We start from the raw sequence: 11,047 nt of genomic DNA on the forward strand, positions 1-11,047 counted from the left end.
TATAGTCAAAGAAGTGATCCGTCCAGGAACTTACAAGCTAAGCTACCTCAGTGGAACCGAGGTCCCCAACACCTGGCATGGAACCCGCCTAAGGAAATTCTACCAATAAGGAAAAGGTGCACACCCGGGAAACACATCTACATTTATATTATGACATTTTGATGTAAGCACTGTCCTCATCCACCCCAGAATGTAATTTTTGCTTTCAATATGAATGCAAAACTCTGCTTTAAGCGTTCCATAGCTTGAATCAATTTCATTACGTTGCTCCGCTATTTGCCATCAAATTTAAATAAGCACAGCCCATGTGTACTTTAAAAATTTCTATCAAATGGAGATTTACCCCTGCCCGGGGTCCTATAAAAGCTCAACCCATGAGTACTTATAAAAATTCTCAAAGTTAAATGTTGTTACCCCAACCCGGGGTCTGCAAAAGCACAGCCCATGTGTACTTTAAAAATTTTCTATCAAATGGAGATTCACCCCTGCCCGGGGACCTATAAAAACCCAACCCAGGAGTTAAACGTAATTACCCCTGCTCGGGGTCCTATAAAAGCTCAGCCACATGAGTATTCATAAAACGTTAGTAAAGTTAAAATTTTACCCCATCCCGGGGTCCACTAAAACACAGCCCATGTGTCCAAGTCTGAAGCTCTAAAACATGCGAATCAATATGAAGGAAACAGAGCATAATAACATTAAACTACCCCGGGAAAACACACCCCGGGGGGCAAACCAAGATTCAAATTACAATCGTCTAAAAAGCCAAAAGGCTTAGTTCGGAATAACTTAAGCTAAAAATAAGGAAATAAAATTACATGCCAAGACATGGCAGAATCTTTAAGCTTCAGCGGCAGAGTCGGCGGGAGGCGAAGGAGGCTGCTCCGGATTGCCCTCTGGTATGGGAGGCTGTTCAGCAAGTGGCGACCCGTAGAAGGAGGGAACATTGCTGGACGTCCCAACACCGGAATCCATTGCCCGAATAGCTTCTTTTTCCTGCTCCAACCGGGTCTCCTCTTCTATATACTTCTCCAAGAAGACGTCTATTGTACCATGAGGCTCTTCGCCAAGATACTTCGAAGCAACATTCCAGCAGATCTGGATCTTCTCCAGCGCTTTGTCATTCAGCTCTTCGAAGTACGCGGGAGTACCCCGGAACCCTGCCAGAACCTTCTCGGGAGTGGGCCGGGCGGCAAGATCGTCCTTCAACTTCTGATTTTCAGCCCTCATCTCCCGAACAGAAGCCTCAGCCCGGTCCTGCCTCTCCCGGATCTCGTCCAAAATCTTCTTATGAGCAGCAGCCTCCCTTGCACTCGCCTCCTTCAACTCCCGAATCTCCCGGGACAGCCGCTCGGATTCAGTCTGGTAGACCTCGGCAGCATCAGCCTTCGCCTGAAGGCTCCGGGTTATGCAAACCAGTCCAGCAACCCGGGAGTTAGCCTGAACATTAAAAGTCATGATTAGGCAACACAAAAACAAGAGTACAAGAAGAGAACAAGAAAAATGCTTACAGCAGTGATGTCCTCCTGAAGCCCGACCAGGAAGTCATCAAGGGGCTCCTTCCTGTATTTCTTCCTCTCCGCCGTACTGGCATAATTCTCGAACAACTCCCTCCGGCGAACCTCCGGGGTAAAACTAGCAAGCAAGGCCTTCAGAGTCTCCGGAGTGTCCGGAGCCAGATCAATAGCAGCTTTCTTCGAAACCGGGCCCTCAGAAACATCGCCACTTTTATCCCCGGAACTCGCAGGGACACCTTTCCTCTTTCGAGGCATTGGAACTCTTATCACATCCCCCTGCTGCACGTCTTCGGACCGGGGCTCATCGATCACGATTGTCGCCCTCCCCGGGCGAGACGGCGCCGCCTTCCGGGCCGCATCATCACCCTCTCCAACCTTCTTCTTCCCAACATCCACGCTAGTCATTCCCCCAATCCTTCGCAGCTTGGCCGACAGATCTTTAAGTTGGGCAGACATGTTGGGGGGATAGGGAATCAACTTCGGAATGCCTGAAAAGGAGAACAGCAAGAAATCAGTCCCGGATACAAGCAATCAATAAACAGATACAGTATCAAAATAAAGCAAAGGCAATAGACTTACATCCGGCAGCATGCATGTTCTCATTGCTAGTAAAATAGTCCCGGGTCCACTGCGTCCCAAGTGCCCCACAGAAGGCATAAACCATCGCGAGAGCTGCTTGCCCGAGCCGCTGGACCGGAAACCTATCTGTTTTAATCTCAAGTTTATGGAGTGGCATGAACTCCAGATCCCCACCCCGGACAAAAATGAACTCCCGGTGCCATCCCTTAAGCGACGTCAACATACTAACCGGGAGCACCATCTTATCAGAGGGATACCCACAATCCTCTATCCTAAACATGAACTCGTAAATCGGCCGAGCGGTGGATCTCTTAATTTTAAAAATATGATGAAAAAGTTTGAAGGTGGGGAGGTAACTTTTGGCATGACAGCAAGCTAAAAACCAACTGATCCATTTCACCGAGTTCGGGGCCAGCTGAGTGAAAGGGATACCATAAACATCCCGACATAAGGATTTGGTGAACTGATGTAGTCCAAGGCGCATGCCCCGGAGATGCTCAAGTGGAATTCCAACCCATCCCCCCTCCGGTCGGTGGTATACCCTTTCATGCTCCTCAGGCCATCTCCACTGGTAGGCATCATCAAGGTTAAAGGCAAGCCTAAGGGCACCATCTACCTCGGCGTCTGTGTATTTCTCCTGAACCTCTCTATGAACCGCCCCACACTCATACCTAGTACCCGGGGCGGTAAAGAACTTCCTATCCATCTCATCCTCATTATAAGGCTCCCGGCCTCCCAAACCATCCGGGCCCCCATATGCCTCGGATAAATCTCTGTAATAAAAGCTCAGGGGTTTGGGGTTCACTCGGCACTGGACAAAATATTCATCTACATCCTCCCACGACCCATCCGGATTCGATAAAGTACCCCCGGGACCTAATACTAGGGTCTGAGCTAAAACTCGTTGAGGCGGGTCAACCCGGGGAGGCATTTCTACTGAACTACAGCTGGAAGAGGAAGAGGGGTAGAAAGAGTTAAGTTCACCTAACCCGACAGGACGCTCGGAATACCGATTCCTAAGAGTAGCAATACGCTTAAAACGACTACCTGGCATATACTACACGTGCCTATCAAAACGCACCCCGGAGTCAATGCCAAACCCGAACCAAACAACAAAACAAGAAAAAAAAAAAAAAAAAAACAGAACAAGTTTAGAAACAAATCATGAACGTATCTTACCCCAAAAACAAGATCTGCAGCATATACATACATATACAACAAAAAGCAGATATCAAGAACACACCCCGGGCTCTACAACTATTTACACTACAAAAACCCACTTATTCGCATACAAAACTACAAAAATCCATGCTATTCACACAAATGAGACACAAAGCCATTGGAAAAGCTACGCAAAAACTACATTACAAAGATTCGAGGCTAAAACATCAAGGCGGTCATGAAATACGAGCAAAAAATGCAAAGTGGCGAAGCAAAAACTCGCGCAAAATAACTACATGCATCACAAAAACATAAGGAAAAAGTGAAAAAGGAAGCAAAATAATCGAGATACTTACAAATGGGCAGGAGAAAGAAATGTGGCTTCAACAAGAAATGCCCCGAAAAATCTCTGAAAAATCTCTCTTGGCTCTCTCTGTGGAAGTGTGTGTGTAAAATAAAAATGGAGAGAAGAGGCAAGTATTTATAGAGGGTAGAGAGAAGAGATGAACGGCTTTGTGATTAAGGGAACCGTCGGGGCCACGTGGCAGAACCCAATTAGCCCCAAAAAGTAACTGCACAGCAGTTATTACATGAACCGTCACGTAATCATTACGTGGGCGCGTCTTTTTAGGCAAAAAAAGGGGGGAAGCAAAAAACTGTACACTCAAAAGATACGCATAACAAGTGTATATCTCTGACCCCGGCTGGAATCCCAACAGCCGCCTGGCATCTCGGGTTTGCAGCAACAGCTTTTCAGAGTCCAGTTAAATCAAATGTCAGGAGTGTACTTGCCCACCAAACCGTGCCCAAAATTCGAACTTAAAATGACTAACCAAGTCAACCCCGGAGTCTCATCCCCACGTGACCCCGGGCTTAGGGGGGAATAAAGCAAACCCCCAAAATTTTCCAAAGTATTTCAAGGAACCCCACCTTGAACTAGAATCAAATGACTAACCAAGTCAACCCCGGAGTCTCATCCCCACGTGACCCCGGGCTTAGGGGGGAATAAAGCAAACCCCCAAAATTTTCCAAAGTATTTCAAGGAACCCCACCTTGAACTAGAATCAAATGACTAACCAAGTCAACCCCGGAGTCTCATCCCCACGTGACCCCGGGCTTAGGAGGGAATAAAGCAAACCCCCAAAATTTTCCAAAGTATTTCAAGGAACCCCACCTTGAACTAGAATCAAATGACTAACCAAGCTAACCCCGAAGTCTCATCCCCATTTGACCCCGGGGTTTGGGGGGCAGCAAATCAAACAACCCCCACAATTTTGCAAAGGCGCCGCGGCACAAGGGCAATTACTCTACTCCCCCATCCGGATAAACCCGCATAAGGGAGTGGGGGGCAAATGATAGCCCATAATAAGTCAGGCCCAATTGGAGAGGCCCAGGGCCCAATCATAAGACCCCAGGACACGTGGCGGCATCACCACCGTCCACGTTCCCGGGATCCAGAACGTTCCTACGGTCCAGATCCGATAGTACTCTGACGGATTCAGCGTTGACCTTGGGGAGCCCAGGACACGTGGCAACATCACCACCTTCCAGGCACCCGGAATCCAGAACGTTCTTACGGTCCAGATCTGATAGTACTCTGACGCATCCCAGGCGTCCAGATGCCCTACAGTCCAAAAGGCCAACCTACGGTCCAGATGAAAAGGAACAAACCCCTAAACCCTAGTAGGAGGCCTATAAAAGGTAGAACAGAAGGAAGGTTAGGACAAGCTTTTATACTCTCTCTCTTACACACATATTTTTACCTGCACACACGTACTCCTCACAAACATATCTGTATAATTCCAACTTTGCCCTTCTTCTCCTCAAAACCCTTTCTCATCCTCACGCCGGAGGTGCCGCGGGGACGCTACCCCCCTCCGGTTCTGTTTTGTAGGTTCCCACCCTACAGCTACACCGCACACGGCCATCGCCACAGCCTAAAAGGAGTTCGAGGTCGGGCCTTACAAGGAGAAGGTCCCGGGGTGATCTGGGATTATCAGAGACCACTCACAAGAAAATGTTAAGAGAAGGGGCATGTCCAAATGTTTGACTCAGAATAAACTGCAAAGTAGTTCTTCAATGCTGTCAAAATCATAGCCCGAAACATATCCAAAAGAATTACAGAGAAGAAGATTGAGTCAGTAAATTTATACAATAAATTCTTCTCCACTGAAGTACTATAAAATTCATTCTTCAACAAAATTGTTGTACACCCATAACAAATACAATGATCACGAACAAAAGATAACAATACTACCCCACCAAGGAGATAAGAAATGAGAATACAGCTACACCAAAGCAAAGAGATGATAGTATGTGAAAGCATTCTTTCAAAAAATTATACTCATTAATAGACTTACATAGTAATACATATAAGAAAACGAATTATGGCAAGGGTGTTCAGTGACACTCACCAAAAGCCTAACTAATTGGTAACTGCATATGCCAACTCAACTAAACCTACACAAACAATACCCTATATTACAAAAAATGAACAAATGCACAAAGTCGATCCAGGAAAATCTTCGAACAACCCCGAAGCTAGATACAACGAACTCCTCAAGCTACAAGCATTTAGCAAGTTGATAGTTCGATGCCCACTTATAATATACAACAGACATGCAAGTGTAACTGGTCCTCCTGTATGTGATTCTGGTTCTTTCGTGCTTAATAAGAGAATTCATGTCCTCGAAGTGAGATATACTTCTTCACCCAAATAGCAATGTCCTCTGCACAGGCCTGGGCCTGAGGTGTCTTGAGGAGCATGTCTAGGGTAGCAAATTCATGAACTGCATCCTTGTACTCAAGCACTGGTGCATCAACATTTACCTTTCGAAGTTCTTCTGAGTAAGCAATGGCTCGATCTCTCATCCAGTCATGCTCTGCTACCACTGTGAGTGTAGGGGGCATGCGCTTCAGTGGCGGGCCCCTATCAGGAAGAAGAGGATTAGCAGCAGGGTGGTCGAGACTGAACTCTTCTTCAGGTAAAAAAAGTTTCCATGCAAGTATGCACATTGGCTTGTCATAGAAGTAGGAATTAGCCAATTTAATCTCGGAATGTGTTGGAACACTTCCAATGAAGAAAGGATACATCAAAACCTGCGCGACAACCTTGACTGGATCCAACATCCTCCCAGCTTCTACAGATTTCCGAGCCACATAATCAGCAATATTTGCACCACAACTCACCCCCAAGAGAACACATCTGGTCATTTGATGAAAACTATGTTAAGATCTTGTCACGTAGAACATAGTATATATTAGAGAAAAAGAACCTTAAACTATATCAGTTAGCATATATCAGTTTGTGATACACCAATTCCATGCAAAATTGATAATCATATTGCCTAAGATGTATCACAGTATCAGTATTAGAATCTTTATTAAGCATTTTGGTTCTTCAAAAAGCATTTACCCAATTAAAACCTACCGCCGCATGCACCGATATAGCTTCGAGAAGAAAATTTATTAATTATTCTACTGTTGGGGTTAGCATGCCAAAAAAGGTAAAGACATGGAGGGAGGACCTGTAATACTGTTAAATTTTAAATTATGACATTTTACCTCATAAACTGAGCAATGTAATTTTATCATGAAAGAGTAAGAGCGGTAAATTACTAGAACACCAACCATCAAACTAATCTTAGAAGGGAAAAGCTTCTTAATTAACAGATACATTTTTGGTTACAAGTTGCAACCAATGGGCCAGTTGAACTGAAACCCCTCCAGACTTTTAGTGAAATTTTTAAATATTCCTCCAGCATTTTGATAGTGTCTGAATGACAAAATACCAGGAGTATCTAAAATTCATAATAAAATCAAACAAGTTTGCTCATCGTTCACTAATTTCAGTTGCAGAACTGCATTTATCTGAATTTAGTTAGTTTGTTTGGAAGTTGGCCATTAATTTATGAAAACAGAAAGCTCATCACACATAAGGGTACAACTACGATTTCATGTGAGTAAATAATTAAATAACGATTCAATTAATAAAGATGGAGCCTTATAACATACTGCATGTAGAATCGTTTACAAAATGCAGTTCTGCAGTGGATGGTAAAGAAACTAAATGGATATGTTCATCACACAGCAAAAATCGCCCGGTCGCCAGCACCACAGTGCGAAATGCGGTTTTTAATTCATGTAGTGTGGTGGCGAGTTAAATTTTTGATAATCAGTGCTAGCAGCCAAGTTCACAATACCATATTTCAACCAAAAGCACACTTGGGGTAATTTTTACAAATTTACCGGCAAGTTTACCATTACTGTTATGATTAGATTTTGAAGCATCTGCTAGGTTATACAAACCTTCTAGTTAGTCTTCACCATTACTATGCAGAGGGAAACAACACTAGCTCGAGGATGATACAAACTATGCACACATGCACATAGACTAAAACGGATTTAAAATGAATCTTGGCCTTAATCCAGGAAAATAAAGACATATTACGCATTAATAGAAGCTCTATAATCTCATAAACTATACATACTAAAATTACAACTATAACCTTATTATTTTATTTGTAACATACAGAGCACAATAGCACATACAAACTACGACACAAACACACACATACACACATATACATAAATAGCAACATAGATACACATATAATAAACACTCATACCTTGATGGCTTAATAATGATGATGATATGAGCTTGAAGCATTTAATTGCTGTCTTGTAACAAATAGTAATAGTAAAAACTCATTTCGTTTCAAGCTTTTCACTCTAATGGTTGCTTACAGGACAGTATAAACAAATTTAAATTTCGCAGAATATTACTTCAAAATTAACTGTTTTTTTTAATTTAAATTTTAATAAATAAGAAACTTAACCATAGTGAATATAATAATATTTACACCCCATTTTTATTTTATATCAATTTTAGATAGCATTAAGAGACATATCTCAGTTAAGTATATTTAACAAATCGTGCACGTGCACATATATTATCTAGTATTTTAGCGAAACAATTACTTTCAGAAAAAGTTAGAAAAATATGTTTTAGCGAAACATTACTTTCAAAAAAACGCCCGCCAGCAGCCCACGAAATGCACACATATTGGCATGCTTAATAATGAGTTGTTTATAACAATTTGCATGCCTATGATCCAAAGAGTAATATGAAGTTTAAACGCTTAACTTCCAGTTGTAATATTAGATTATGTCGGCCTATGATTCTAAGTTTCTCTTAATTGCAAGATTTTCATCTGATTGAAGAATGTCATAATTTCCGTAATTTGAATGACAGTTTTGTTTAATCCGAGCGCCTAGCCTCTCTAGGCTTTCCAACCTACAAGATTTTTAGATTGCATAACTATAGAAGACCATAATATTATGGAAATTTTATTATAAAACCTACCCAACCGCGGAAGAGAAAAAAGTATAGATCGCAAACCATAAACAAAGAGGCCCGATTCAAAACTTAATAATATCTCAATAATCAAGTCTAATTAATATACCTAGGAATTACATGAGTTATATATCAATTGACAACCCAAATAATAAAACCTAATGAACTAAGCCCGTTACCGAATTGATTTATTATAAATAACCTACTATATATTCGGTAAAGTACTAGCCCCACATATAAAACATATAAATAAACTTACTAATTTCAATACATTAAATAGAATTAAATTATTTACTAAGAGTTAAATAAGTTCTATGTATAGCCACTTGTGTTCTTCATCATTTTACACTATAAATAGTGACTTAGTGATAGATAGAAGATGCTATTAGGTTTGACTCGCTAGATCGAAGTATATTGCGCTCAATAAAGTTCGTACACTAATGTGAAAGTTATGATCAACATTCTACATTAAAAGTTCATATGCTAATTTTAAAAAGAATGTTGACATCTTTTTAACAATAAAAAATAAGGGTAAAAAGATATATAGAAGGGATAGAACAAAGTACTAAATTTATCCCTGGTGACAAAGGAGGAGCTGCCATATTCCAGAACATGAGAAATACTTCATTATCGTCTTTCCAAAGCAGTAATAAAGACTTATCACTTATGTCACTTGAAAGTTATGCTAACCATACAAAGTATATATGCAGAAAAGGCATTTACATGCAAAATTAAATAGCAGCCTAGAACTCTTGATCAAACATTTCGAACCAAGCAATGCTTTTGCACGATAAATTGTAATTCACTTCTCACTCATAATCTTCGACAACATACTTCACTTCCTTCCTATAACTTAAACTATTCTAAAATGTAACCAACACATTTCATTTTGTATTACCTTAATTATTTAAAAACATGACGAACATATTTCAAATCATACTCCCAATAAAAACTCAGTAATAATCCAACAAGATTAAAAACTTAAACCTGGTAAGATCTCCATGAGCAGCGAGCCATGGTTCCACCATGGACGCACCGAACGAACCAACAATATGCCTTTGAACTTCCCCCTTCCTCGATTCTGCCCCAACACTTCTCGCATTCCCCATAGACTTACCACACTCTGCTAAATTCGCTTGTTTCGCCAACCAATGCAAAACTTTCATCCCATCCTCAAACGCATCCGGAAACCTATTCTCAGGCGCAAGCCTATACCCAACGGCCACAACAATCACATCACACAACTTTGCAATCCTACGACAAAACATATCATTAGCAACCGAATCATTACTCCCACTCACAAATCCACCGCCATGAAACTGCAACATCACCGGTAACTTCCTACAATTCTCACCACTCGGTAAATACCCTCTATAACTACCTCCACTCTCCGACTTACTCGAATCATAACTACTCCTCCTATTACCTACATTCCCACCATCTTGTCTCTTAATCACATTACTCGAATCATAGCTATTCCGTCTATCCGTATCATCATCCGATCCAATCAAAGCAATAACCCGAGATTTGGAGTGCTTAGGAGCTGAATTAACCAAACAAGTATCCGGAATAAAAATACGAATCGAAAGCGAGGTAAAAGGATCAATGTGAATGTCTTTGGTGGCAACGCCTTCCACAAAAGAGGGATTGGCGGCGGCGATTGTCTCGTCGGGTCGGGTCGAAACGCCGAAGTGATTCGGATCCTTGGTTGGATCAATTGGGGATTGAAATTTGGATTGTAATCGATGTTTTAAAAGGAATTTGAAGAAGACGCTGTAGAGTTTAACAGCTACACTTGGCATTTCTGAAGGATTGTGTGTATAGGTGTGTGTATAGAATTGTGATATTAATGAATTTGAATGGATTAATGATGTGATTGTGATGATTGTAAATCTATCTACATTGGAAATTAAAATTAGGGTTTTGAAATTGGACGATTGGGGGAAATAAAGAGCAATGTTAATTGTAGAAACAATAATAAGGAAAGCTAGATACAAGAATACTCCATGTTTTCTCCTTTACGTAAGCACTGTCGGTGAACAAATGTAATCGCCGGCAGGCCGCTGTTGTCTTTTTTTTCTAAACAAAATATTGTTTTTGTACCTTTTTTTCCTTTTTAATTTTAGTTGTGCACGGTTTTTTCTTATTTTTATGAAATTTAAGGGAATTGATAAATAAGCTCCAAAAGTTGATATTTAAATTTCAATTAACTTATGAATGACACAATTATCCATGATAATACAAATTCGATGAATTGACTATTGAGAAATCATGGATAAAATCGTAAAAATATATCCACAAATTATAGTTAGAGCTTAAATATTAAAAGGAGATTTAAATATTTTTTAGTCAAATTTTTCATTTAAGATTATACACTAGATGCATTTGAATATGTCTTTTGCTCTTCCGTATCCAACATGATTATAAAATTAGT

The 11,047-nt window shown here is 41.0% G+C and overlaps 2 protein-coding genes across 2 annotated transcripts; both read right to left on the reverse strand.

The window, feature by feature from the left end:
* Positions 1-674: 674 nt before the first annotated feature.
* Positions 675-5,255, reverse strand: LOC141712091 (uncharacterized). Its single transcript, XM_074514888.1, has 3 exons — positions 2,097-5,255; positions 1,512-2,005; positions 675-1,440 (listed from the first exon to the last, which is right to left on the reverse strand). The coding sequence occupies exons 1-3, from the start codon at positions 3,148-3,150 to the stop codon at positions 841-843; spliced, it is 2,148 nt and encodes a 715-aa protein (XP_074370989.1). The 5' UTR covers positions 3,151-5,255; the 3' UTR covers positions 675-840.
* A 177-nt stretch (positions 5,256-5,432) lies between these two features.
* Positions 5,433-10,692, reverse strand: LOC141712092 (putative carboxylesterase 11). The gene is made up of 2 exons (XM_074514889.1): positions 9,601-10,692; positions 5,433-6,462 (listed from the first exon to the last, which is right to left on the reverse strand). The coding sequence occupies exons 1-2, from the start codon at positions 10,413-10,415 to the stop codon at positions 5,925-5,927; spliced, it is 1,353 nt and encodes a 450-aa protein (XP_074370990.1). The 5' UTR covers positions 10,416-10,692; the 3' UTR covers positions 5,433-5,924.
* Positions 10,693-11,047: the final 355 nt, after the last annotated feature.

This window comes from Apium graveolens, chromosome 3 (genome assembly GCF_009905375.1).
Source record: "Apium graveolens cultivar Ventura chromosome 3, ASM990537v1, whole genome shotgun sequence".
NCBI classification, from domain to species: domain Eukaryota; kingdom Viridiplantae; phylum Streptophyta; class Magnoliopsida; order Apiales; family Apiaceae; genus Apium; species Apium graveolens.